This window comes from Cotesia glomerata, linkage group LG5, assembly GCF_020080835.1.
Source record: "Cotesia glomerata isolate CgM1 linkage group LG5, MPM_Cglom_v2.3, whole genome shotgun sequence".
NCBI lineage: Eukaryota > Metazoa > Arthropoda > Insecta > Hymenoptera > Braconidae > Cotesia > Cotesia glomerata.
The window spans coordinates 21,859,579-21,887,463 of NC_058162.1; the positions used below are offsets into that span (position 1 = coordinate 21,859,579).

The following is a 27,885-nucleotide window of genomic DNA, read 5'->3' on the forward strand; positions in this document are numbered from 1 at the left end:
ACTAAGTGTGTGAAGATGATAATAAAAAAACTTCTCTACACTAGCAGGAGATTAGCGCTTATGCTTATGTACATGTAATTTAAAGAGAGACATCTATAAAATGCTTTTAAATTATTGCTAGTAATTATTGCTATAATTTTTCACAAAATTAATAATGTAACAATTTTTTTATTTTTTTTTTTAATCCATTAGTTTATTTTTTATATATTATTTTAATTATTTTTTATCGGTAATATTTAGATAATATTTAAATATGCTTTTTATTTTAAAACTGGAAAATATGTTGACGTCATCTGATGACGTCATCGGTATATTTTATCTATTATTGTATTAACATATATGTGTATATTATTTTTTTTTTTTAATTGGAAATATTTTTTTAATTGATAAATATTTTATTATAGTATATAAATTTTTTAACACGCGTATTTAAAGATATTTTTAAAAAGTATGTGTTTATTACTTTTAGAAGATTTCTGTTTAATCCAGAGATTATGTTCTAATGACGTCATACGTGGATGTAAAGAAAAATGAGTCATCGCGATATTTTACGTCGCCGACAAGGTCACAAGTGTTGACCCAAGACCTCTTGTTTTTTTATTCTTTTTAAAAATAAGGTAAACGGATGGACATGTGAATAAATTAATGTTATTAATTTAGAAGAATTTTTCCTTTTAAACTCTCGGTGATTTCACCGTTTTCATAGATTGAATTTCCACGCAAAATAGTAGATATTACACGGCCGTTTAATACTTTTCCTTCATATGGAGATATCTGTAATTTAAATTAGTAGTAATATTATTTAAAGTTATTTTAGTCTTTTATTTACATATGATTACCTTGTTTTTGTATAAGATATCCGCTCTTTGTACCTGCAATTAAATCCGATTAGTTTATTTAAAATTTTGTTTATAATTTTAAATTTAACGTTACCATAAACTGGGACTCAGGATTCCACACGACGAAATCAGCATCCATGCCTGGGTAAATTCGGCCTTTGATTTTATCCAAGCCGCACAGTTTTGCTGGGTTTGCTGATATGTAACGCGATATTTCGCTGATAGTTATTTTTTTTAATTGAGCTTCCGTCCAAATTATAGACAGTCCTAAATAAAATGAACATGAGCTTTTAAGGGGGATAGGCACTGTGAAATTTCAAAAAAAAAATTTTTTTTTTTTTTTTTTAATCAAAGTTTGTACATTCAAAAATATATATCTAGTTTTATATGAAAATTCCAAATATTTTTCGAATTATAGTCATTTTTGTGACAGCGTGTCAAATGACCATTGCACGGAAAAAAGTAAACTGTAAAATTCACTCGGTTCCGGTTAATTTTTATAGTTTCAAACAGTACAGCGGACATCGGGGTGGCACCAATCTAAATATTACAAAACTTAATGTAGAAAGTGTAAAAGCCACAATTTATAATTTAATATCGAAAATGTGATTAGTAGTTGTCACTATAGCAAATAACGACTCTCTCGTCTTAAAAAATTAGTTTCAAACAGTAAAAATTGCCGTTTCAATATATAGTCTACACTAAGAGGAGAAGGAGAAGGTCTCACACTCTTCTCGGGGAATTCATCATTTGAAACAGTAAAAATTCTACTCTTAAAATATATATTTTACCAGTCCAAGAAAATCAACAATTATAGTTTGATTTTTAGCGTTGCGTTTAAAATTTACCATTTTACTTTGTAAATATTGACGTTGCTTGTATAGAAATTTAGTAACTTTAATTTATATTTTTTTACATATCATGCGATCATTTTTTAGGTACGAAATGATAAATGTCAAAGTCAAAATTATAAATTATTATACTTTAACATTTTGGACTTTCTCATAGCGAGTATTACTGTTTGAAATAGTATTTTCTTCCATGTAAACAATGAATTGTAGCATTTAAATGATAATTATTATAAAGTGATTGTTAAAATCACGATTTTACTATTCGAAATGGTAATTTTTTCCAGTTAATCATTACTTATTATGGATCGACTATCATTTATTACAGTTTACTTTTTTTCCGTGTGCACGCGCGGCGCTCCGACGAAAACGCGTTTTTCTCGAAGCTAATTTTTTTGAACTGGTAGGATCTGTAATTTGCATAAATATGAACCGATTTGCAGCTTCTTTTTATGCATTCGTCTATTCAGTATCTATAGTTGCACGTAGGGATTTTGAAAATTTTGATTTTTAAGATTTTTTACAGCTGTTTAAATCCAAAAAAATGAGAAAAAAAAAACGAAAAAATTTTTAATATGTCGCCATTTTTTTTTAAATCCAAATTTTCAAAATTCCCTAGGTGAAACGATAACCACATGCATGCAGATTACAACGCAGTTTAGTTTCTTTGTTTTAGATAATCCGTTTTTGAATTACACAGAAAAAAAGGTTCACTTGAGCCAAGAAAATATTTTTCTTCCTAATTATTTTCTTGAGCGAAAAAAATTTTTTTTTTGGACACAAGAAATTTCACTTATTCCAACAAAATTAATTCTCTTGCTTTAAAAAATACGTATCTTGATCCAAAAAAATTTATTTCAGTCAAGAAAATCTTGTTGTTTTGAGAAAATTCAGCCTCTTGCTCCAAAAAATTTAGTTCTTGATAGAAGTAAATTTTCTTATCTTGAGAAAATTTCTCTCTTGCTCCAAAAAATTAAATACCTCGATAGAAGTAAATTGTCATTAATATTTTTATTGATTAACATGTCAAATGAGAAGATTAAATAATATTGAATCATTTTTTTTCATTCAATATGTATAATTGCACGCTAAAATAATATAAAATGGGTATCAAATATTCAAGAGAAAAATTTTTTCAAGGAGAGAAAATTTTTTTCTTAGTTGAAGTGGCGCTGCTTCCCTAAAGTATCTAAAAATCTTGATCAAATATAAAAATTTATTGTATCGTATTTATGATAATTCGAATTAAGAAAAAATGACTTCCACCAAGAATAGAATTTCAAGAAAAATTTTTACTTCTGCCAACACAACTTCGGTCTTCCTTCAGGCACCCGAAAATTTTCTTGAGCCAAGAATTTTGTTCTCCAGTCAAGAAATTTTTCTTTCTGTGTAGAGGTCCCACCGTGGTGGGGGAAATTTTTTTGGTACTTCACAAAAATGCTTATAACTTTGTAACAACATGATATTTTTTAATAAAAATTTAGGAGAATATTCTTTAATGTATACTTTATAAAACAAAAGAAACCCGATCTCAAAATTCTTTTATTATCCCAGCCAAAAAAATTCCCGAAAATCACCTATTTTTTTTATCCTCACAGTGGCTATCCCCCTTAATAAAATAATTTATTCATGATAATTATATTAATTTTTACCAAATTGTAAAGAAGAAATTCCTCCCCATGCATCAATAAAACTATTGATTTTAAGGTCTTGAGTACAGGGCGAATGATCTGAGACAACCATATCTAATATTCCATTTTTCAAAGCTTTCCATAATTTTTCCTACCAGTAAATTTCAATTGTTTTAATTTAATTCAATAAAAATTTTTAAAACATTAATTCACATCAAGCTTACCCGATTTTCACTAGAGCGAATCGGTGGACAACATTTAAATCTAGTATCAGAATTAGGAATTTCTTCAGCGGCAAATGTCAAGTAATGGTAGCAGGTCTCTGCAGTTATTGGAACATTATTTTTTTTAGCCTCTGAAATTATATCAAGAGCTTCACTTGCAGATAGATGGACAATATGACAATGTACGCTGAAAAATCAATAGCGATTGGTATATTTTTAACTAATTATTACAATCGATTATGAATATTTATTATTGAACTTGAAGTTACTGCAGGGTTTCAACATACTTGTATTTTTTACAAAGAGAAGCAATTGCTGAAATTGCGCGCACTTCCATGCTAGATGGACGGAAATGAAGAAAAGTTTCATATAAATTAGGATCCATCCCTTCTGTAGATGTAGTATCTTCAAATTCAGCATGAAACTGTAAAATTTTTTTAGTAGGTAATTATGTAAATATATATTTATTTATTTATTTACCGCAAGTACAGTTTTAGTAAACTGCAACTCTTTGAGAGCTTCTTCAACTTCTGATAAAGTTACGTAGTTAAACTCTGGTACTCCACTTGGTAGTAAAAAACATTTGAAACCAACTACACCGGCTTCAACCATTTTTTTCAATTCTTTCTACAAAATAATTTGGTTTAATTATTACTAATTCAAAAATATTATAATGATAATAGACATAACTTTTTTTTTTAAACCTTAACAAAATAAATTTTTAAATTTGTTAGAAAATTGTGATATTCAACTTTGTTTTTTTTTTTAGTTCGTTTTTTTTATGTATTTTTCAAAAAAAAAAAAAAAAAAAAAAATATTAAAAAAAGATAAAATAGAAATTTTATCCAAACATGAAAGCCAAAATTTTTTCGAACTTTTGAAGGCAAAAAAGCTATTGAAATCTTAATTTTTTTCTTTCACGAAATTTTTTATCATAAATGCACCGTAAAAACAAGCAAAATAAAAAAAAAATTTTTATATGTTAATTTTTCACCTACACGGAAAAACAAGATGACACTGGATATCATCCCAGATTATACTCAGTGATATCTTTATTGAAAAAAAATTTCAGATAGTAGCTAGAAAAATCCAGATTATACTACTTGATATCTGAATTATACTCATTGTAATCTGGATTATACTAGCTACTATCTGAATTTTTTTTCACTCAGTATAATCTGGAATGGTATCCAGTGTCATTTTGTTCTTTCCATGTAGTTATGGCCCAAAATAAGGTTGATCCCACTTGTAAATAATTATCAAAATTTTTCTAGATTTTGGAAAAAACAATTTTAGATGAAAAATCGCAAATTGTTTATTTAAAATTGTTTTCTTCCAAATAAAAAATTTTTTTTAAACAAGGAAGTTGCCATGAAAAAAATTTTTATTTCTTCAGCTAAGAAATAAAAAATTGTTTAAAATTTTCAAGAAATTAATTTCTTATTACATAGCTCTTTTAAAAAAAAAAAAATTTTTTTTTTCTCAGTATAGGCAGCTGTAATCCAGACTTGACTTTCTGATTTACAAACCTATTTAACAAATTAAGTACGTAAGTTTTTAATCTAAAATAATAAATGTATTAGTGTTTCATGCCTTTGTTTGTTCCAGATATTTTTGGGCGATAGTCAATAAAATAATTGAATAAATTTAAATTTTACATAAAACAATATTTAATTGCTTTTTCATCGTTTTAAAATAAATATTTTGTCTGCAAACAAACTAGTAAAAGAATAGTGTATGATAAAATTTATGTCATAGACTTACAGTGTTTCCTGGTACAACTCCACCCCAAAAACCGACATCGACAAATAAATTTCCTTCAGCAGCTTTCATTTTTACTTTCAAATTATCAACTGTCGTAGTTGGTGGTATAGAATTACTGTAAAAATTAATTTTTGTACAAATCGACTTTACAAAAAATAAATAAAACTATTTACAGCGGCATATCAACGACAGTAGTAACTCCACCAGCAGCGGCAGCTTTTGTTGCTGTTTTAAATTCTTCCCATTGTGTGCGTCCAGGATCATCGATATGAACATGCGAATCTACCAGCCCAGGCATCAGAACATAAGATCCAAAATCTTTGATAATTATCCCTGGATATTTCTACAAAAAAAAAAAATTAATTATTTAATTTAATACTCTTGATGATATTGAATCTTATAAAACTTACACTTTCTACGCGTTTAATCTGTTGATGAACATCCCCACGTAATATTTCATGAATTTTCTCATCCGAAACTACGACGACAGCTGGAGTAATTTCATCGTCAAGAACAGTACGCTGAGATACAAAAGCTTTAATCCTCGGAGACATAATTAATACTTAATCTTAAGCTACTAATTGAATAGTACTTGGTTGTAATATATAATTTAATTTTAAAAGTTTTATGATTACGTTATCGAACTACTTTGTTTTATGGTTCATAAAATTTAAATATAACAAGTAAGTTAGATCGTTACTCTAAAGATAAGATTTTTTTATTAAAGTTCAAAGTTAAAGATTAAGAGTAATTAAAAATTAATGGATTTCATAATCAATGAGTTAATGTCAATATTAAATATTTTAGAGAGTGTATCCAGGGAATTTGGCTGACGACGGATCAGTAAGATCAATTAAGTAGTAAATAACTCCAGCGAGACCTAAAAAATTAAGATAGAAATAAATAAATTGAAAAAAAAAAAAAAAAAAAAAAAAAAAAAAAAAAATTGGTAATTATTTACAAGTAGAGTTAAACTCTTTTTGGCCATATCTAGGTGAAAAATTAAAATTTTTTAATTTTTTTTATTCTGCTTGTACTTACGGCGCATTTAAGATAATAAATGTCGTGAAAGAAAAAAAATAATTCCATTTATTTACTTACAACTCATGTTTTTTTAAATTGCTCATTTTTTACGTATTTAAAAAAAAAATATATCAATAAAATTGAATAGAAATTTCATTCAAAAAAATTAAAATTAAAATGGTTGACCCCACTTGTAAATATTTACCAAATTTTTTTAATAAAATTTTTACCTTCAAAAAGCGAGTACGGGCGATCAGGAATTCGAGATTGGTGTTTTTCATAATCAAAACACCACTCGGCAAACTTACAAGCACGATACAGATGTTTTAATTCCTAACAAACATTACGTAATACAAGTTACATAGTTTACAAGAATTGTAGACGCTTGGAGATAAAAAAATTTTCTACTTATCGGTGTTTATTTCAATTACCTTTGTCTTTTGATAAAGACACAAAAATGTGTAAGCGTTTCCTGATACTCCATGACAAATTCCACTGCCTTTTTTCAACAATCCTCGACACCAAATCACCTCACCGCAATCTTTCGCTATTTCTAAATAATCTTCTCGCCCGAAAATCTATAAATAAATAGATTGAATTAAATATTTTACCCATATAAATTGTAGAAAAAAATAATTAATTAACAACCTCATGAGCTAAAGTAAAAAGCATCGTCATTGACGGCGCCCCATGACACCAATGAACCAATTTGTCAGAATTACTCCCGACAGATGAAGGAAAATTCCCAGTGGGATATTTCAGGGAAACTAAATAATCAATTGAAGGTTCAATGTCATTTTTCAGCTGATCTTCTGTCAAAAATTCACGTGCCTTTAAACAAAAATATATTTTTTTATCAATAGTTACTAGCAACCTTGCAGTCACTATATGACTGCCGTGACTTGTGAACTATGAATAAATAAAATTTTGCTTTATTAAATAATGACTTTTGTTAAATTGTACTGTACTATCTTAAATATTGACATTTTTAAAAATATAAGCTCATCCCGATGTTACACTCATCAAGAGTTTTCATTTGAGTACCCACATGCATTTTGATATATTTTTCATAAATACATATACATGATAAATATAAATGTATGAAAAATTGATGTGGGTACTCAAATGAAAGGTCTTGATGAGTGTAGTATCGGGATGAGTTTATATCTTTAATAATGTCAATAGTTCTCAAGATACAAGGTCATTTCATAATTATTGACATTTTTTAAGATATAAACTCATTTTGATTTTACACTCATAGAGACCTTTCATTTAAGTACCCACATGGCATTTTTTATATATTTTATATATATGGTATTTGAGAAATATATAAATATATAAAATATATGAAAAATTGATGTGGGTACTCAAATGAAAGGTCTTGATGAATGTAGTACCGGGATGAGCTTATATCATAACAAATGTCAATAGTTTACAAGATAAAAGGTAATTTCTTAATTATGTATCTAGAGATAAAGCATTTTCGAATGCAGCCTAAACACTTATCATAATAAATTGGCTATCGGTGAGAATGATATGAAACCTTGAAAAAGCACTAATTCAAATCAAGGCCTTTGCAATGACACTAAATTTTACTAAAAAGAACCAATTTTATCATATGACTATCCTAGACACAAAATTTTTCTTATTCTCTTAATAATATAGACTAGCAACCTTGCAGTCACTATGTGATTGCCGTGACTCGTGAACTATAAATAAATAAAATTTTGCTTTATTAAATAATTAATTTTGTTAAATTGCACTGTACTTTTTCAACTATTGACGTTTTTAAAGATATAAGCTCATCCCTATGTTACACTCATCAAGAGCTTTCATTTGAGTACCCACATGCATTTTCACACAGTAAAAAATTTTTCGTCATTATGTAAAGTGTAAAAATGTTTGTGTAGAATTTAACATTTTAGTGTGTGGAATTTAACATTTTAGTATGTTGATTCAACACAATAAAGTGTTGATTCAACACAGATTGTGTAAAAAAAATCATCAACACAAATTTTTGTGTTAAATTTGACGAAAAATTTTTTACTGTGTATATATTTTTCATATATAAATATTAGACTGCGTCAGAATAAAAAAACTTTTTTTTTTTTTTTTTTTTGAGTAAATACATCTAAAAAGTTTCTTTGTTAGACCAAAAAAAACCTCCGAAAAGATGAGCTTGATATCTTGAAAATTGAGCTGGCGCATGGGGGGTCCCCTTTCCCATTTAAAATACATTGAAAAAAAACTTTATTCTGTATTTTCATTGTAAATCGTCACAAAAAAATTTTTTTCAAATTTCCCTTTTCGTTATCTTGTAGGAAATTAAATTCTCTACAAAAAAGGTCTCCTTCATTTTTTCGCTAAAATGCATAGGAAAAAAGTTACAGGGCTTTAAAAAATGAAAATTATAAAAAGTCAAAAATAACTTTTTTTTTTGTTTTTCGACAACAAATTATTTTATTTCGTAAAATTCTTTACTTAATTCATCTATATTCAGTCTGTCAATTATATCTAAATTTGTTCTATATATAGAAGAAAAAAAAATATATTTATTTATATTATATTTTTATATTATATATGGGGCATTTCATGCCAAATCGACCACTTTTGAACCCGACCCTTTTCGAATTTTCTAAAATTTTGATATCTTTCTATACCCTATTGAAAACAATAGAATTTTTTCAAATTTTTTTACCCAACCAAAAAAAAGTTACGAGTTATTTCAAAAAGACAGCTTTTTTTTTGTTAAATAACCATAACTTTTTTCAAAGTGGTATTTTTTTCTTTTTATTTTTTTTTAGAAATGAAAAAAAAAAATTTTTTTTAATTTTTTTTTTTTTGATATACCACTCTGAAAATTTTTTAGCAGATTTTGCAAACTTTAAAATCTGAGAAAAAAAAATAAAAACAAAAATTAAAAGAAACATTGAATTATTTTTTCGTTTTTTATTATTTTCGTATCTAAAAATTCTATAAGCAATAAAAGATTCTATAAACAATAAAAATTTCTATTGTTTTCAATAGGGTAGAGAAAGATACCGAAATTTTAGAAAAATCGAAAAGGGTCGGGTTCAAAAGTGGTCGATTTGGCATGAAATGCCCCATATATAATATAAAAATATAATATAAATAAATATATTTTTTTTTCTTCTATATATAGAACAAATTTAGATATAATTCACAGACTGAATATAGATGAATTAAGTAAAGAATTTTACGAAATAAAATAATTTGTTGTCGAAAAACAAAAAAAAAAAAGTTATTTTTGACTTTTTATAATTTTCGTTTTTTAAAGCCCTGTAACTTTTTTCCTATACATTTTAGCGAAAAAAATAAAAGAGACCTTTTTTGTAGAGAATTTAATTTACTACAAGATAACAAAAAGGGAAATTTGAAAAAAAATTTTTTGTGACGATTTACAATGAAAATACATAATAAAGTTTTTTTTCAATGTATTTTAAATGGGAAAGGGGACCCCCCATGCGCCAGCTCAATTTTCAAGATATCAAGCTCATCTTTTCGGAGGTTTTTTTTGGTCTAACAAAGAAACTTTTTAGATGTATTTACTCAAAAAAAAAAAAGTTTTTTTATTCTGACGCAGTCTAATAAATATATATAATATATATAAATATATGAAAAATTGATGTGGGTACTCAAATGAAAGGTCTCGATGAGTATAATGTCGGGGTGTACTTATATCTTTAAAAATGTCAATAGTTCACAAGATACAAGGTCATTTCTTAATTATGTTAAATTGCACTGCACTTTTTTAACTATTGACGTTTTTAAAGATATAAGCTCATCCCGAAGTTACACTCATCAAGAGCTTTCATTTGAGTACTCACATGTATTTTGATATATTTTCCATATATAAATATGTATAATATATATAAATATATGAAAAAATGATGTGGGTACTCAAATGAAAGGTCTTGATAAGTGTAACATCGGGATGAGCTTGTATCTTTAAAAATGTCAATAGTTTGCAAGATACAAGCTCATTTCTTAATTATGTATCTAGAGATAAAGCATTTTTGAATTCAGCCTAAATACTTATCATAATAAATTGGCTATCGGTGAGAATGATGTGAAACCTTGAAAAGGCACAAATTCAAATCAAGACCTTTGCAATGACACTAAATTTCACTCAAAAAACCGATTTTATCAAATGATTATCCTGGACACAAAATTTCTCTTATTCTCTTAATAATATAGATTATTTACTAAATTATAAAAAGCAATTTAATAAAAACTAACTTTCAAAAGTATGTAAATTATTCCAGCAAGACCATGAGCACCACCAAGATACTCAGAGTCATGCCAAATGTACATCAAAGGCGTGTTGTATTTACGCGATTTAGCGTAAGCTTTACCAGTCGTCAATATGCAATAAATAATTTGTTTTATTACGTCATCCTCAATCGCATTAGGAATGTGCTTGTTAACAAACAGAAGAGCGTAGAGATAACCAGCGCGTCCATATAATAATTCGTCGTATGAACTTTTAGTCGCATTATTAAACAACGCTTTCAACCTAGAATTATTTTCATTAAATTAATTACAAGGTGACTGGGAGAGAATGCAGTACACATACTTCGCTACCATAGAATGAGATTGTGCTTCATTGTTTAATGACTTGAAAATAACAGCTCCAAGGGCTAATCTTCCAGCTTCACCAGTTAAAAATGTTATGTCTCGTTTGCTCCTAGAGTCACTTTGTCTTTCGATCAATTCTATAGCTCTCTGAGGGATAATTTACTTATAAATAAATTATTGATTATCGTTAGTCTACTGGATTTCAAGATAATTAGTCTGATGCATAATTACTGTTATGTAACTCTCGTCGTTAAACCTTGTGCCGTATAAATAATACAAATATGCGATTCCAGTATTTCCAGTATAAATTGAAGAGTCGTCGCGATTAATCCATTCCTTTTTGTAATTATTTAAACGATTCAACATTATTGTTATCTTTTCTTTCAGCAACTCTTTAAAAATGTCATGAATCTGTAAAAATACATTAATCATTTCTTTATCAATTATTATTGATAAAATCGTCATATTGAAAACAACAAACAATAAATAAAATTGATATTAATTTAACAAAACTATTTTCTATTTTTAAAACAAAATTTTTTTTAAATTGTTTGCATTCATTTTTATATGACACTGAAATTAGCAAACACTTGACAATTTTATGGTTTTTCTTGAGAAATATACTAGGTCTAGAAAATTATTTTTAAAAAATTGCATTTATAATTTTTCAGAGCTTCTAAAGATGAAAATTTTTAAATTATTTTTTTTTTTAGTATAATTTATTTATCTAAAAAATTCTAAAAATTATCAATTATCTCTCAATTTTTATGATTTTTATTAATTATTAATTATAAAAAGAAATATTCTTAAATAATTTGCACTTGTAATTTTTTTTAATTTTTAGATGTGAAATTTTTTAATTAAAATTTAGTTTTAAAAATTTAACAGACTTCTTTTAGTTTCAGTATTTAATTTTTTTCGTTTATTTAGAATTAAAGAATTGTCTATTATTTACATTAAAAAAAAAATTAAAATTTTTAATAATAAAAAAAAATTATAAATAAATAAAAATGAAAAGTACGTCATTCTTTGTAGCATCAATTATATCTTGTGAACTTCCTGGTGAATAATCTTCAAAATGATTTTCAAAATGACGACCATCATTGCGATAAAATTTTGAATCCATTTTTTTTTTACACGCTTTTTATTAGTTTAATCTGTAATCTGTAATAAAGTAAACAAAGTCAATATTTATTCAAGGTTAGTTATTATTGACGCTTGCTGAGTAATATTTATTGAAAGTTGAAATTTATGACTTACGTTTTATTGAAATGTTATAGTTTAATTTAAAAAACTAGTTTTTTAAAAAATTATAAATTTTTTCAGTAATAATTTCAGTAAAAATCCGTTTTAGTCTGGAGTGACACGACCCGGCTGCAACTTATTTAAAGGTTAACGCAACAATAACATACAACATCTATTTATATATTTATAACAAGTAAAATGTAAATAAAAAATAAAATAGATTAATTTTTTATAATTTTAAGTAAAAATATTTAAATGACATAAAAAATTATTTTTGTTTTCTTAATTTTGCAGAATTGCCAGTGAAAATTTTAGAGTAACGTTACATCATTAGGAGCGCTATTCGATAAGTTTATAAATATTTTTTTTTAAATATACAATAATAAATAATGAGTGATGAAAAAAAGTGGGACGAACATCTAAGAAAAATTCAAAAACCACCTGAGAAAAAAGAAGAAAAAGTTCCGGAAAAACAAAAGGATGATAGTGAGAAACCAGAGGAAAGAATTTGGGAAGGAGATTGGATGGTATTTTTATAACCTTTAAATATTTATATTATTTAATATTTAATTATTTCAAATGAATCTTAAAAAAAATTTTTTTATACTGAAATTAACAGACATCTGTCAATTTTTTGGATTTTTATAACAACTAAATTATTATAAAAAAATTTTAATAGAAACATTCTACATCTAATAATTTTTAGAATTTTTTTAACCAATAAATTATGGCGAAAAAATGAATAAATACAATTTTTTAAAAATAATTTTTCAGAAAAGATTTATTTGTTAAGTAAAATTAAAAAATTATCAAGTGACTACTAACTTTAATGTCATAAATTTAAAACATAAATGCAAATTATTTAAAAATATTTTATTTTTACTGATTTTTCATAAAAATTAAAAAAATTGGCAAATGTCTGCTGACTTCAGTATCTTTTTTTATGAAAATTAAATTAGCTGACATTTAAAAATTTTTAGAATTTTTTTTTCTTGAAAAAATTATTTCAAAAAAATAAAAAAAAATTTTTCATTTGTAAAAAACTTTAAAAACTGTCAGTGCAATTTTTAAAAAATATTTTTTTGTTCTAATTTAATTAATGAAAATAAATCCAAAAATTAAAAACGTCGGCTAACTTAAGTATTATTCTTTTTTTTTTCAATTTATAGTTAAAGCCGTGTTATATGTATGAAGAAGATTACAAAGATTGTACTTCAGTAAGAGGTCGATTTTATCAAAATTTCATTTATGGCGAGCAATTAGATTGTACTCAATATAAAACGGATTATTTGAATTGTAAAAAGTGGAAGAAAAATGACGATGAAGCTGCTTACGTACGTATTCAATAATTATTACTGTTATTTATGCAAGATTAATGATTAACATTTAAAATTTTTTTTTATACAGAATAATTTGATAGAAAGCGTAAAAAAGCGTAGAATGGAGCGTTTAAAACCTCACCTAGCGAACGATGTGTGGACTAAACGTGGTAAACCACCAGCAGATTGGTCTGAACCCTTACCTGAATGGATGGTTAAGAAAAATGAAGGAACATTTCTTGCATCCAAACAAAAAAATATTGATATAATGGGTTACGATAATAACATGGACTTATATGTACCATCGTGCACAATACTTTAATTGTAGAATAATTTAAAGTAAACTTAGCAATGATTTTTTAATTAATAAAAAATGTTTAAAAAATTTATTAGTTACTTATTTCATAGGTGATAAAGAAATAGTTTTATTTAAAAACAATTACTTATTTAAATTACTGAAAAATCATTTATTAAAATACAAATTTGTATATATCACAGTCGATTGCCAAATTTTAAAGCGCATTAAGATTTTTTAGTAACGAGCGATTTCAATTTTTTTGCGCAAACTTTCATACCCTTGTTTTTTTTTTGTTTACCGGGAGTATGTTCTATGGAAATCGAATTGGTATCAAGGTTGTCGAGCCCTTCTAACGAAGGGAGCCTTTTAATCAAATCATTCTGACTGTCATCAGACGATAAGTTTTTCGTTGTAACCTGTTTGGACTTCTGTTTTATTGGCCATTGAAATTTTGATTTTTTTTTTGAAATTTCTGATGTTGATATTGCTTCTAAATCTGAAATTTGTGTCAACATAAGAGTATCTGGAACTTCAGGTGCTTTACTTATTATTTCTTCACATTTGGCACTTGTTAATTCACTGAAATAAATAAGATAATGGTTATTTATTTATTTTTATACTTATACACCAATCGGCTTTGTACACATTAGTAATATAAAATTTTGCAAGAAATTAATATAAAAAAATTATAAAAGTTTGGAAAATTCAAAAGTGCAAGTCTCAATGCTCATTCATCACAAAAAAAAAATTAAAATAACATAAAACTGAGATGATTGGAAGCGCCCATGTGCGGCCGAAAATTGAAGAATTTATATATTAGATATATATATATATATATATATATATATATATATATACAGTAGCGCTCAAAAGTATTTTGACAAATATATTTAATGGTTTAATTAAAAATAAATATGAAACACAATAATCATTTATTTATTTTGTTAACACCTTTTGAATAAACTACAGAATAGTGTCAAAGTGGTTCTTATTCGTAATAAAAGAAAGTTTAATTTTTAAAATATTAGGAAAATGGTGGCTCAAAAGTATTTTGACATTTTTGAAAAAAAAAACTAATTTAGCGCATAATTATAATTTACAGCAATAAATATATTAGTATTTAGTAGCATATCCCTTGGCCTTTATGACAGCCTTGCATCTCTCCGGCATTGAGTCGATTAATTTTTGTAATCGACTTATTGGAATTTGACCCCACTCATTTTTTAGAGTTTCAAACAAAGCGTTTTTGTTTGAATAATTTTGGGTTTTTACACTACGTTTAAATTCTTCCCAGAGATTTTCTATCGGATTCAAGTCGGGACTTTGACTTGGCCACTCAAGAACTTTAACTTTTTCACGATTTAATAAGTCACTAATATGCTTTGATCTGTGTTTGGGATCATTGTCTTATTGAAAATACCACTTAGCCGGCATGTGATGTTTAGCATATGGTAACATCTGAGACTTTAATATATTTGCGCATACATGAACCGATCCATTTTTCCTTCTATTCGAACTAATGGTACAACTCCAGACCGTGAAAAACATCCCCAAACCATCACACTATACCACCTCTATGTTTAACTGTGGGTATTTGATACCGATAATCGTATTTTTTGTTTACTGGACGCCGAATGTACTTGATACCATCAGATGACATTAAATTAAATTTACTTTCGTCACTCCATAAAACTTTAGACCACTCTAAACTTGACCACGATATATGCCGTTTCGCGAACTCAAGACGAGACTTCCTGTTTTTTTTTCGATATTAAAGGTTTTTTAGCCGGTCTTCGGCCATGTAACCCTAGGACCTTTAAGCGTCGTTTAACAGTAGAAACATGAATATCTACGTTATATTTTTCTTTTAATTCATTTTTTATCATTACAGCGGACACCCGTATATCATTTGCTGATAACTTTTTTATAATATGATCGATGTAAGAAGAAGTTTTTCTTGGGCGGCCTGTTCGAGGCTTACTTTCGACAGTTTTTCGTTTGTTATAGACTTTATTCCATAAGCTAACTAACTGTCGAGACACTTTAAACAAACTAGCAACTTCTGTTTGTTTCAATCCTTGTTTTAATGCATTAATAACGGCTTTTTTAAAATCACTAGAATATTCCTTGCACTTAGGCATATTGAAGTAACCACAACAAGTAAATATATGTAATAATAAAAACTAAGGAACAAGTAATCTGCGAGTTTTTCAGTCCAATGCGTGTCAAAATACTTTTGAGCTCACGGTAAGTCAAGTACGTTCGGTGGCGCGGTGTGTAAACAAACAAGTTGTAATTTGATACGCTTAAATAGTCGCAGTTATACTACTCTACATTAGACTCAATACATTTTCCGATAGGCTTTTATTTTTAAAAAATATTAAAAAATTTTATGTTGTCAAAATACTTTTGAGCGCTACTGTATATATACAAAAAACTGTCCACTGTTAATGAATTTATTCATTTTTTAATTAAATTACATTGAATTGGATTAGACAGTAATTTTACATAGACTATTACTCAGAATCATACTGAAACGAATGAAAAAAAAATGGACTCAAAAAGTGAAATTTTTTGGGCGTTATTGTGATTACATACAGACAACTCGACGTCCACCGAAATATTTTTTCAAAACGGTTTCTTTATACTATCTAGAAAAAATAGTGTTATAATAAAAAAGTGTTATTGTTGACATTCGGATGAAAGCAATTTAAACCGAGATAATTGCTTGACCTTGAGAGTGATAGTAAAGCACTACTCACGCTTCGCATTGAGACGTGCAATAGAAGAAAGACTAATATACATAAGGAAAAGTATTACAGCATTATGAATTACAAGATTGCTTCTAATTTAGCCAAGAATGTTTTATAGAAATCAACGAAAAAATTTATGTCTGTGTGATATTTATTAATAAGAGCTGATATTCTGTTGCTTAGACTATTGATAACATAGTTTTTATTAGATTTAGTTGTTTTCAGTAATCGATTATGCTCGCTGATAAAAGAAATTTTAATTGATAAAGTAAATAAGAAATTGTATACATACTTTTTAGGAGTATCAATGGACACCGTTGCAACAGAGTCTCTCAGTCTTTTCCAGAAATATACATTAGATTTATTGTAAGCAAGAAGTGTCATAAATTGTAATGGTTTGGGTATTATACAATCTTCATATAAACACGGTATTATTTTTCGAAGATTTTGTTCTGTAAAAAAAAAATTGATAAATTATTTATTACTTTAATAAGTATTTTTCATTGATATGTAATGTATTTATTTTATTCATGATACCAAATTTCACAAGCACCTAATAATTTTTTAGATCCTTATAGCAATTAAATTATAATGAAAAAAAACTATCTAAAAAATTCCACGTGTAGAAATTTTAGAAAGTTATCTCTGAATTTTTTTAATATTTTTTTTATAATAATTGATTACAAAAATTCAAAGAATTGTCAGATATCTGCTAATTTCAGTATCATTTTTATATAATACTAAAATTAGCCGACGTTTCTAATTTTTTTATTTTTTTTTATCATTTGTTAAATTAGAACAAAAAAAAATATTTTTTTAAAATTGCATTTGAAGTTTTTCAAATTTTTTACGTATGAAAATTTTTTTCTTATTTTTTTGTAATAATTTTTTCAATAAAGAAATTATAAAAATTTTTAGATGTCGGCTAACTTAATTTTCATCATTTTTATTTACTTACTTATACCAACGCCTTGAGCATATTTTATGATAAAATCATTGGCAGAGCTCTTTATAAAAGTTGGGGATAAAACCACAATTAGTCTATTACAACGTTCAGATATCATATCCATTACAGCTACATGTTCGAATGGTATTCCTCTTACAAAATCTCTGTCTTTTATAAAAAGCTAAAATTAAAATAAATAATTATAGTTAATTCATTTAATATTCAACTATCATTTACAATTTTAATATATTACTTGAAAGTAGATTATACTTCATTGCATTTAATGTGACTTCAAATAAAATTTTAACTTAATTACCTTTAAATTGTGTTTTTGTTCTAAATTTTCAATAATTTCTTGCGCGAAATCAGCATCTTCGTCAGCATAAACTAAAAATGCATCGTAATGCTGAGTTGATAATCCTGTTTTAACTCGGTGAAGATCATCAAAGGTTAATATTTGATTTTCAATATCATTATCAACAACTCCAGCAGATGTCTGATTTCTTTCCACTCGTTTATAATATTCTTGGGCATCTTTATCTATTTAAAGAAAAATTTTATTTTAATTTCTTTATTGAGAAATTTATCAACATAAATATTTGATACAAAGAATTAAATTAAATAATTTACCAAAAACTGGTTCCGTGTCATCGAAGACATCCCAACGCTCTAATTTTTCTAAAATTACTTGCAAGTCTTTTATTACAAGTTGAGGATTTTTTTGTATCGCCAAATTTAATATAAATACTACAGGATCTGGTTCGTTAGCTATCGCTGGTATTAATTCACCACCTAATAAAAATAAATCGGCAAGACCTCTCCAATCTCTGAAAAAAAAAAAAAAAAAAAATTAAATAAATGTCACATGTTGATAAATTATGATATTGAAATTAAAAGACATCCATCAATTTTTTAGACTTTTATAATAACTAAATGAATGTGGCTACTAGTACTTATCCGTGCTAACACGGGGGACGTTTTAAAAATCCCGACGAATTTAAAAATTAAAAAAAAATACAAGTGCAAAATTTTCTTTAATAAAAATAAATAAAATTGTGAAATGTTTGCTGATTTCAGTATCATGATAGATTTTATTTTTAAAAAATATAAACAATCAACCTCGGATATCCATCTTCTGTAGGAATGCATTTTATGGGATTTAATAACGAAGATAATATAAACTTTGATTCTGTAGACAAGACATTGAGTGGCACTTTAGAAAGATCTGCCATTTTTATAGAATAAAGAATTTAGCAGTAGATAAAAACACGATTAAATAATAATTAAATAATACTGTAATTAACAACTCCAACAAGTGTCATGACATCAAGCTCACTGAATTGCAAGGAATATTTTGGGGTTATACAGTAAAAGCGCCTCAAGTTATCTCGCAAAATGTCGCCGTCGGGAATCTTCGGGTTTTCTCCTACTCCCTCGATTTTCCCCCACTCAGTGAAACATGTTTGATTTGAACTATGGAGGGTAGAAGGAGAACTAAAGCTTCCACCCTCCATAATTTGAACGATGCACGAAGGCTAAAGTTAGTATTTTTTTTATTATTTTAATTGAATTTTTTGACACATCAATCTATTATTGCCAGATATTTTTAATATTTAAAATAGGACACGTCCTATTTTTAATGTTATTTAAACTGTGCCAAACGCTAATTTTGAATTAAAAAAAAAAATGTTTTTCAAAATATTTTAGTACGGCTGAAATTTTTATATGATGTTATTTAAGTATCTAAAAACCCAAACAATAATTTGCCAAACAATAATTCAATTGTTAAACGCATAGCTATTAATACTTTGATATTTTCTAATAAATTAAAATTAAATTTTTGAAAAATGATTTTACAAATAAAAAAAAAATGTAACTAAAAATTTTTCACAAAAATAATAATTTTCTTAATTTTTAATTTAATTAAATTTTCATTAACCCAATAGTATAAATTAAAAAATTTTAAACTTCTTAAAACGTCTTTTTAACCTTTAATAGCATTTCATTATTATCTGTCTAATTAATAATAACTAGTTTAAAGTAAAATTTTTTCAGAGAACAATTTTCAACAATTTTCAAAAAGTCAAAGAAAGTGTAATGGGATAAGCGGACAAAGGAGCAGATGTTGAAATTATATCACCTGAATCCTAATCTTTTTATTCGTTTCCGAACAAAATAGATACAATAAATATATTATCTAAACAAACTTAGTCACATTGTTGTATTTTTTGGTTATTTTAAATGTTTTCAACAAAATTATGTTACAATGGTTACTGATAAATTAAAATGTGTTTTTTGTAATGACAAAAATGGAAAAATATTAACTTTTGTAGAAGATAAATTAAAAAAGTGTAAAGAAGTTTTACAGATACGTGTAAATTTTAAACTTAAATATGATAGTGTACAGTTACCAGAGCAAGTTAATGACACTGATGGATATCACAGAAATTGTTACAGCAGTTTTACAGCTTTAATGGCAAAATATCGTAATTTATCTGAAATTAATTTCTCGTCAACAGTAAATCTTTCCAGCACCTTTAGTTCAACTCCGATATCAAATACTGCAGAAGATGTTAGCAAAACCCTGCCAGGTAATAAGTCTCCAAATTCACCTACAGAAGTTAATATCCAAGACATTGACACTTCTAATGCAATTGAGCCTGTAAGTATGGAAAATGTAGAAACAAATTCAAAAGTCAAACGAGTTTGTTTTATTTGTAGAAAAGATCGCAACCAATCAAAAGGTAAACAACAAACTTTACACTCCTCAAATGATGCAAAAGTTTATAAAAAAATAGCAGAGTGGATGACAAAATTAAGTAATCGAGAGTTGCTAGAAAAAATAGAAAATTTACAGTCAAAAAGTTAAATTATTTTTTATCATCATTCATGTGAATTAGGGTATTTAAATGATTACAATAAAGTTATTGCTGATAATCCACAGACTTCCTGGCATGACGATCGAAGTATCCACCAGTGCATCTTCAATCAAATTGTATCATTAATAGAGGAAGAAGTAATAAAAAAAAGAAATTGTTTGATGTTATCTTCTCTTTGTGACATATACAATGATGAATTAAAGCTTCAGTCTCAGTCAGATGTAAATTCAATGACAAATCATTATCTTGAAGAAAAAATATTGAAACAATTTAAAAAGTTGATCAAAATTATTGCAAAAAATAAAAAAAAAGTTATCATGCATAAAGATTGTAGTTTATTAGAAGATGACGATTTGACGAGACTCGAGGAAAATGAGCTTATTGATAAAGTTGCATTAGTTCTGCGGAATACCATTTTAAAAACGGATCAATTAAAATCACCGTCAAAAATCCAGCCAAGTGATTTAATCAATGGCGAATGTACGATTCCTGAAAAATTAGATCGATTTTTTAAAGTATTGATTGGAGGCAAAGATATTTCTCGCAGAAATCGATTAAGCAACTCAATGGCCTCTGATGCTATTTTTTGTGTGACTAATGGTACTATTAAACCATCAAAACACATAACTCTTGGTACGACGGTTAAAAGTCTTACAAGTAGAAGAAGAATCATTGACATTCTTAATAGTTATGGACATTGCTGTGACTATACTACACTGGAGGAGGTAAAAACTGAAGCTACTGACTCATCTGAACAACGCTTTGAAATTAATCCACCTAACACTATTTGGAAATCATCGCCATGCACAAGTGTAACCTTATATAAATTTCCTAGATACATTACTACTCTTACTCTTGGTGAAGAAGAAAGTTTGTATGACACCGTAGAAATAATACATCAAAATATTGATAATGACCTGTTTCCACCACCAGTAAAAAGAATACGAACCTTTGAAGCCATTGATTTTGAACTTATTCCAAAACGATAACCGATAACACTTCAAAAGACGATGATGACAATGAAAATGACAGCAGTGATGAAGATGATGATGATTATCAAGGATGCTTCCGTTTCTTGTGATTCAATTATTAATTAAAAAATGTAACCTTAATTTTCATGTAACCATCAGAATTTTTGTTTATTTTCATACTTGAAGTTGATCATTATCTTAATTTTGTACAACAATAAATTATTATGTTCATATCGTATTAATCCACAAATTAATTCAATGAACTTGAGTCCTTTCTCTGAACTTTATATTTGAAAACTATTTATAGACCAAGCAAAATGATACCACATCACTTTTCACTTTTAGATCGGTCTAGCTGAAGGTTTAAAAATTGAATTATTGTTTGGAAAATTAACTTTGGGTTTTCAGATACTTAAATAACATCATATAAAAATTTCAGCCGTACTAAAATATTTTCAAAAACATTTTTTTTTTAATGAATTGATTTAGCGTTTGGCACAGTTTAAACAACAATATAAATATCTGGCAATAATAGATAGATGTGTCAAAAAGTTCAATTAAAATGATAAAAGAAAAGAAACCATAAAATTATTAGAAACATTGATATAATACTTTACCTGTAAATTGATATTACTCTACATGTGTCTGATAGTGATAGAAAATTATTACTCTTGCTAGTGTATATCAACATATCCACTTTTAAGTTAATCAAAATATAATTATTAAGATTTAAAATTAAAAAAAACTTTTAAAAATTAATTGCTAAGTCATAAAATGAATGATACTGAAGTTAGCTGACAACTGTCAATTTTTTAATTTTTATAACAATTCAATTACAGTAAAAAAATGCTTTAAAATATTTCCACTCATAATTTTTTTCAATTTTTACATATGGAATTTCTTTATTAAATTTTTTTTATAATAATTTCATTGCTATAAAATTATAAAATAATTTCTAATGTCAGTTAACTTCAGTGTCTTATCAAATAATGTTGAAGTACTTGGTACTTTACTTTATTTTATAATTATATTATTTTCATTATTAAATTAAATGATTTTCAACAAGAAAACCGCTAAAAATTACTAAATTGTTTCTATAGATTATAAAGAAACGCGTGATCAATCATATTTTGGGCTTTATTGACTGGTTTTTAAAATAATCGAGATAACTGTCAAAGAACGTTCCGAAATTCACTTTACATTTAGACTTTGCCAGTTGAAAAGTGCTTATTATTAAATTCGATGGTAATAGTGCTAAATATTTTAGCCACTGTAACGTTATGTAAAGTTCCGGAACGTCGTCGACAGGAATCGTTGTTTCGATAATTTTATGTTTTTGAGCGTTTTTAATCAAAGCCTGGTATAGATGAAATTTTTCACTATCAAATTATTCTATTATATTTATTACATTATCTATAGTTAAAATAAATTATGAAATCAATATAACTCACCTGAACGTAATGAAAGTAACATGTCCATGCTTGAATCTCCGGAAAGACTAATTTTAGTGCGTTCCGAATTGCCAATTCATGGTCGGACATACTCTGTGCAGGCTTGAAATTTTTAAAATTATTAGCAATATATTGAAATATTTCCTGATAACATTCTGTTTCTTTGTTGGTCATCAGTATCCAAATGAATGGTACGGCCTGTAAATAATGTAATTTACATATTTGAGTCAAATTTTAAAACCATTTTTAAATATTATATTATTTGTAAAGTCACGTATTAACAAATTTTGTATTTATCTTAGATCCACGGAATGTACACTGTAAAAAATTTTATTGGACTCGGTGTGGTGTAAATGATTCGGTGTAAAAATTTTTAACACGGACATTAATTAATATAATTTGATTGTTTAGTTTCAGGCTTATACGATATTAGATTATAAATATAAACATGCAGAGATAAATATTTAAAAGTAAAATTTTTTTTTATATTATGCTATTTTACGGAATAAAATAAAATTTTGATGGTAAAATTTAGTATCGTTTGAAAAGTTTTGACCTGGCGTTGTGCTTTTTCATGTTATTATTTATAATTTATCAAAATTAATAACTATTACTAGTAACCTTGCAGACACTATGTGTCTGCCGTGACTTGTGAACTAAGAATAAAATTTTGCTTTATTAAATAATGACTTTTGTTAAATTGAACTGTACTTTTTTAACTATTGACATTTTTCAAGATATAAGCTCATCCCGATGTTACGTTCATCAAGAGCTTTCATTTGAATACCCACATGCATTTTGATATATTTTTCATATATTACATCCCTACACAGTAAAAAATATTGTGTATTTGTGTCGAAAACGGTTTGTGTTAAAATTGTAGTGTGTTAAAAATAACACAAAAGTTTGTGTTACTTTATTTTGTAACATAAAAAATGTGTTATACACTCTTTATTAACACATTTTGTATGTTACTGTGGAATTAACGCAAAGTTTGTGTCAAAATCTCCATCAATATAACATTAACTTTGTGTTAACAGCGCGTCGGTTCTTTACTTTACGCAGCAACCGTTTTCACAAAGTGAGCGTCATCAATGGCATCTATTTTGTTCGTGTTTTGAGTGTTAATAATAAAGTTATTTATTCTAAAAATTAAAGATAAAGTGAGTTTATAATACGAACAAAAAAATTGATGTAATCAACGGTGATGATGGTGATTTATTTATTATTGAAATTTCTGAATACTGTAGATAACCTTTTCTTTCTTCAAAGATAACCTTAAAATTTGTTTTTATAAAATTAAAGTACTCTTAATAGTAGATATTGAAAAAATATTCTCTGTAAAATTAATGATTATTATAAATTAAAATTTCTGAATTTTTTTAACTGCCAGTTACTGATTTTTGTTTTTATTAATTTTTTTTTTTTTTATACCAAGTATGCAATACTAAAAATTTATTTTGATGTAAGTTTTATTTTTAGGTAAGTGGGAATTCATCTAACATTCGAAAATTTGATGTAAATAAAAGTCAAAAAGTGACTGTCATGTTTATTCTGGAGTGGAAAAATACTAAAGTTTGAGCCAAACTAAATTTGCCTGCTACGTTTAACAACCTTGTTTTAAAAGATTAATCTTCATTATAACTAATTATTTCTTATAATCTAATATTCTTATAATCTAATATGAAAATATAATAAATATTATTAAATAATAAAGACAATTATATTTTTTAATTTGCTGCTTTATTTCTAAAATCTATAAATTGTTTTTCAATTTAATTATTTAAAATTTTACCTACAATTATTTACATTCAATAACTGTTGATTTAATAAAATGTAAATAAAAAAAAAATTTTTTTTTTAATAAATATTATTGACTACAGTTGAGGAAATAAAAAAAATTTATTTTATAGGTATAAAACAGTTGATTAGAATAAATAAAATTATTTAACATTTATTTTGTGTTAAGATTGACACTCTAAAAGTGTAAGATTCTTTGCGCCCTCTTGTGGCGATATTTTAACATAATCTTTGTGTTAAAAAGGGGTTACACAAAGTTTGTGTCAAAATTTCAACACAAATTTCGTGTCAACCGTTTTTAACACACAAACTGTGTTGATTTTACACAATATTTAATACTGTGTATTAACAATGAAAATCTCTTATTTTAAACAATAGTTTCTGTGGTCTCGAACTTTTGTTAGAACCTTTTGTTTATAATATAGAAATCATCTCGAATAGGATCTTACGAAATTCCTCCCCTACATAGGAGTACAGAAGTGATGATTGGCAAAAAATTTATATTGTTCCTACAGATATAAAATTTGATAGAATCTCAAGAGAAACAGGAAATCACAGGGATGGCCTTCAAGGTCAACCGATTTAAATATTTTTCTTTCTTAATAATTATATTTTCTTACAACAATCGTCTCTTTGGCAGCGGCTAAAAAGTCATTATAACGTTTCCAAAATTTTACTTTACATGTAGCTATTCAGTCAACGGACTAAGAGATTAACATACATTTTATTTTTGCTGATCACTAACCGATGAATTGTTCTTATAACGGAGGAAATTTTAATTAACAGCAAAATTCACTACACTTTAAGCTAGGCAGATTTCAACTTCACTTATAAGACCTACAATAACTTTAACTGAAACTTTCAATGCTCATTTCAAATTTTTTTCTTCGTGTCAATTATTATTCATTTTTGGAAGAATGCCACGGGAATGTTATATTAATTGCACATTGAAAGTTACAATAAATATTAGCTATAATGATCACATGGATAAAAGGTAAAATGCCAATTCGATGAAATTTGGAATCTCTGTAAGTCAATACAATACTCCAATTAAATTTCAAGTTTAAATCTACAAACCCATATAGCAATCTTTTTCAAGGCTTGAGTAAGTCTGGTCTCAATTTCGATAGTTGTTAGTGTCTTATTCTACCTATGGGTCTTGCTCCAGATACTTGTAGCAAATTCAATTGACAAGTCTTGAACAAGTCTTGTACAAGAACTTTGGGCCAGATTATAGCTCAACAATTGTCTAAGAAAATTGAGAAAATCTGAAGATCCTTATCGATAAACTAACTATATCAATTCTTGAGATAGACTGACACCAGAAGCATGCTGAATATACTTGTGCAAGACTTGCTCAAGATCTGCTCAAGATCAAATGTTTTTGAATGACCGTTCTTATCATTCTACCCCTCCTATATTTACTATAGGATCAGTAGATCTCATTCAGCTTAACTTTTTAGAGTATAGACCTACTGTTTTATCGATCAAGACAAAATTATTTTAAAATGAGCACCACTGAATCAATACATCTTCAAGTAGTTGTCGGGGAAAAAGTGCTATAAAATATATAATGCATGATGCATCTTGAGAAAATCTTGAGCAAGTCACGCTTCAACATTTGCTGTTAGTTTTTGGTTGACAAATGCTTTAGAAATGAACAAATTACTGAGAATTACGGATCTTGAGCAAATGTTGAGCAAGTCATGGGTAAGTGTCTGTTGTGAGTTTCTGATTCAAAAAATCCATCAGAAAGTTTTTCAATGCACCTTGCATTGGACTTGTCTCATATTCTTGCACAAGATGTCTTGAGCTAGTGATATATAAATCTTGAAGCAGTTTTTTCTACATGAACTTGAGCAAGACCCATATGTAGAAAAAGACACTAGCAACTAGGAGTTTTGCTCAAGACACTGACACCTAAATCTTGCTGAAGCACATGTTACCTGGGAAGTCAATTCTATAAACGCCCAGCAGAGCGGGCGGGTAACAGCTAGTTAATTAAATAAAATATTGTTTAATTATTATAAGGTTTATTATTATTTTGCAGTGCATGCACGGGAAAAAAATGTAAAGTCTAAGGGCCAGTTTTTCAATCCGAGATAAAAGTACTGCCATTTATGATAAAAAAATAAATAATTCAGCACAGTGATATTGCCTACGAGTAATTCTCCTTGATTTTAGTCACTTATTTTGAATTAAAATAAATAAACATTAGCCACATGTCACAGAAATATTCACCTCCAACTGTGACAACTTCCTGATTGTAAATAAATAAAATAAAAATTAGGAAAACGGATGACCCGGAAGGAGATCCCTGTAAACTTCCCGCTAATTCCATACTTAAGCGCTTGAAATTGCACTTATAATGTTGTTGAGCTCTTCAAGCTCCAAATTACAATTTATGTATTATTTTGAGCTTTATGAGCTGAAAGAGGTAGCTGTTCTATGCTTTTGAGCCCTTCGAGCTCATATCTTGCGTTTGACATATCTATTATTAATTTATAATTGTGTTAATTAATTTAAAATAATTTAAATGACACAATAAGAGGTTATTATTATTTTTATGATATATTTATTTATTTTTATTTAAATAAACGACAAAATTCATGGAGAACTAATATTGAGAGCAATATCACGTCGCTGAATTATTTTTTTTTTTTTTATTTTATTGGCGGTACTTTTATCTCGGATAAAATTTTATCCCTGATTGAAAAACTGGCCCTAAATAATTTATAATTATACCCCTTCATTTTTAATTAGTTTATTATGACGCCCCAGTTATTGACTTCTGTTTCTTAGCGAGACTTTTTTCATTTTTATTCCTCTTTACTTCTTTTACATTGCTCTCAAACTTTACATTAATCTCAAACCATTAGAAACATATCCCCTAATCTATTTTCCCAAAACGATCGCTATGATAATATATTTTAATTACAGCTTGATTAGCCACAAAGACGTCGTCAGCATCGAATCTCCTTCAAAAAGCGTTATTTTAACGGCTGTTTTTAAATTTGCAATATCTTTTCTTTTCGCCAGGAACTGCGCAGCTCTTACGATGAATGTGTAAAACAGCTGTTAAACAAAATTGAATAAATAATAGTTTAAAAAAACTAAAAACACGCTTTTTATAGAAAACCAAACTTAAAAATAGAAAATAAATTTAAATTAAGAATAGTGTTAAAAATTTCAATAAATATAAATTAATAATAGTGTAAATAAAAAAAATGTATTTTATTTTAAAAAAAGCGTGAGGTGCATGGTGTCAATAGTTATAAATATTTTATTGACAGAT

General features: G+C 26.8%; 4 protein-coding genes across 6 annotated transcripts; 1 reads left to right on the forward strand and 3 right to left on the reverse strand.

Annotated features, from left to right (window-relative positions):
• Positions 1 to 428: 428 nt before the first annotated feature.
• LOC123265861 (probable allantoinase 1) lies at positions 429 to 6,028 on the reverse strand. Its single transcript, XM_044729806.1, has 10 exons — positions 5,717 to 6,028; positions 5,480 to 5,649; positions 5,307 to 5,421; positions 4,023 to 4,169; positions 3,830 to 3,966; positions 3,543 to 3,729; positions 3,340 to 3,469; positions 934 to 1,106; positions 840 to 872; positions 429 to 774 (listed from the first exon to the last, which is right to left on the reverse strand). The coding sequence occupies exons 1-10, from the start codon at positions 5,858 to 5,860 to the stop codon at positions 652 to 654; spliced, it is 1,359 nt and encodes a 452-aa protein (XP_044585741.1). The 5' UTR covers positions 5,861 to 6,028; the 3' UTR covers positions 429 to 651.
• On the reverse strand, positions 6,018 to 12,069 carry LOC123265864 (glutathione S-transferase LANCL1). Its single transcript, XM_044729808.1, has 8 exons — positions 11,950 to 12,069; positions 11,160 to 11,339; positions 10,927 to 11,075; positions 10,590 to 10,866; positions 6,978 to 7,160; positions 6,761 to 6,907; positions 6,560 to 6,662; positions 6,018 to 6,186 (listed from the first exon to the last, which is right to left on the reverse strand). Exons 1-8 carry the CDS (start codon positions 12,052 to 12,054, stop codon positions 6,110 to 6,112), a joined length of 1,221 nt encoding a protein of 406 aa, XP_044585743.1. The 5' UTR covers positions 12,055 to 12,069; the 3' UTR covers positions 6,018 to 6,109.
• Positions 12,070 to 12,208: 139 nt separating this feature from the next.
• Positions 12,209 to 13,879, forward strand: LOC123265876 (UPF0545 protein C22orf39 homolog). 3 transcript variants are annotated; one of them, XM_044729841.1, is made up of 4 exons: positions 12,209 to 12,373; positions 12,468 to 12,700; positions 13,343 to 13,507; positions 13,581 to 13,879. In XM_044729841.1, the coding sequence occupies exons 2-4, from the start codon at positions 12,563 to 12,565 to the stop codon at positions 13,812 to 13,814; spliced, it is 537 nt and encodes a 178-aa protein (XP_044585776.1). In that variant the 5' UTR covers positions 12,209 to 12,373; positions 12,468 to 12,562; the 3' UTR covers positions 13,815 to 13,879. The 3 variants fall into 3 exon arrangements, with proteins under 3 accessions (XP_044585776.1, XP_044585777.1, XP_044585775.1); XM_044729842.1 differs by having other exon boundaries at positions 12,547 to 12,700; XM_044729840.1 differs by having other exon boundaries at positions 12,209 to 12,319.
• Positions 13,880 to 13,950: 71 nt separating this feature from the next.
• Positions 13,951 to 18,892, reverse strand: LOC123265865 (myeloid differentiation primary response protein MyD88). Its single transcript, XM_044729809.1, has 6 exons — positions 18,609 to 18,892; positions 18,120 to 18,316; positions 17,806 to 18,029; positions 17,502 to 17,670; positions 16,836 to 16,995; positions 13,951 to 14,369 (listed from the first exon to the last, which is right to left on the reverse strand). Exons 1-6 carry the CDS (start codon positions 18,719 to 18,721, stop codon positions 14,015 to 14,017), a joined length of 1,218 nt encoding a protein of 405 aa, XP_044585744.1. The 5' UTR covers positions 18,722 to 18,892; the 3' UTR covers positions 13,951 to 14,014.
• Between the last annotated feature and the right edge of the window lie 8,993 nt (positions 18,893 to 27,885).

What these genes read in the sequence shown, in the direction of transcription:
- LOC123265861 (XM_044729806.1), bottom strand. Translation starts at nt 5,860, where the DNA reads ATGTCTCCGAGGATTAAAGCTTTTGTATCTCAGCGTACTGTTCTTGAC. An exon ending in ACTGTCGTTGATATGCCGCT is followed by an intron (nt 5,422 to 5,479) that starts GTAAATAGTTTT and finishes TAATTTTTACAG; the next exon opens with TAATTCTATACCACCAACTA. An exon ending in ATCCTGAGTCCCAGTTTATG is followed by an intron (nt 873 to 933) that starts GTAACGTTAAAT and finishes ATTTAATTGCAG; the next exon opens with GTACAAAGAGCGGATATCTT.
- LOC123265864 (XM_044729808.1), bottom strand. Translation starts at nt 12,054, where the DNA reads ATGGATTCAAAATTTTATCGCAATGATGGTCGTCATTTTGAAAATCAT. An exon ending in GTCTTTATCAAAAGACAAAG is followed by an intron (nt 6,663 to 6,760) that starts GTAATTGAAATA and finishes AATGTTTGTTAG; the next exon opens with GAATTAAAACATCTGTATCG. An exon ending in CCCGTACTCGCTTTTTGAAG is followed by an intron (nt 6,187 to 6,559) that starts GTAAAAATTTTA and finishes TTAATTTTTTAG; the next exon opens with GTCTCGCTGGAGTTATTTAC.
- LOC123265865 (XM_044729809.1), bottom strand. Translation starts at nt 18,721, where the DNA reads ATGGCAGATCTTTCTAAAGTGCCACTCAATGTCTTGTCTACAGAATCA. An exon ending in TGACACGGAACCAGTTTTTG is followed by an intron (nt 18,030 to 18,119) that starts GTAAATTATTTA and finishes TTCTTTAAATAG; the next exon opens with ATAAAGATGCCCAAGAATAT. An exon ending in TGCTCAAGGCGTTGGTATAA is followed by an intron (nt 16,996 to 17,501) that starts GTAAGTAAATAA and finishes TTTTTTTTACAG; the next exon opens with AACAAAATCTTCGAAAAATA.
- LOC123265876 (XM_044729841.1), top strand. Translation starts at nt 12,563, where the DNA reads ATGAGTGATGAAAAAAAGTGGGACGAACATCTAAGAAAAATTCAAAAA. An exon ending in TTTGGGAAGGAGATTGGATG is followed by an intron (nt 12,701 to 13,342) that starts GTATTTTTATAA and finishes TTCAATTTATAG; the next exon opens with TTAAAGCCGTGTTATATGTA. An exon ending in ATGACGATGAAGCTGCTTAC is followed by an intron (nt 13,508 to 13,580) that starts GTACGTATTCAA and finishes TTTTTTATACAG; the next exon opens with AATAATTTGATAGAAAGCGT.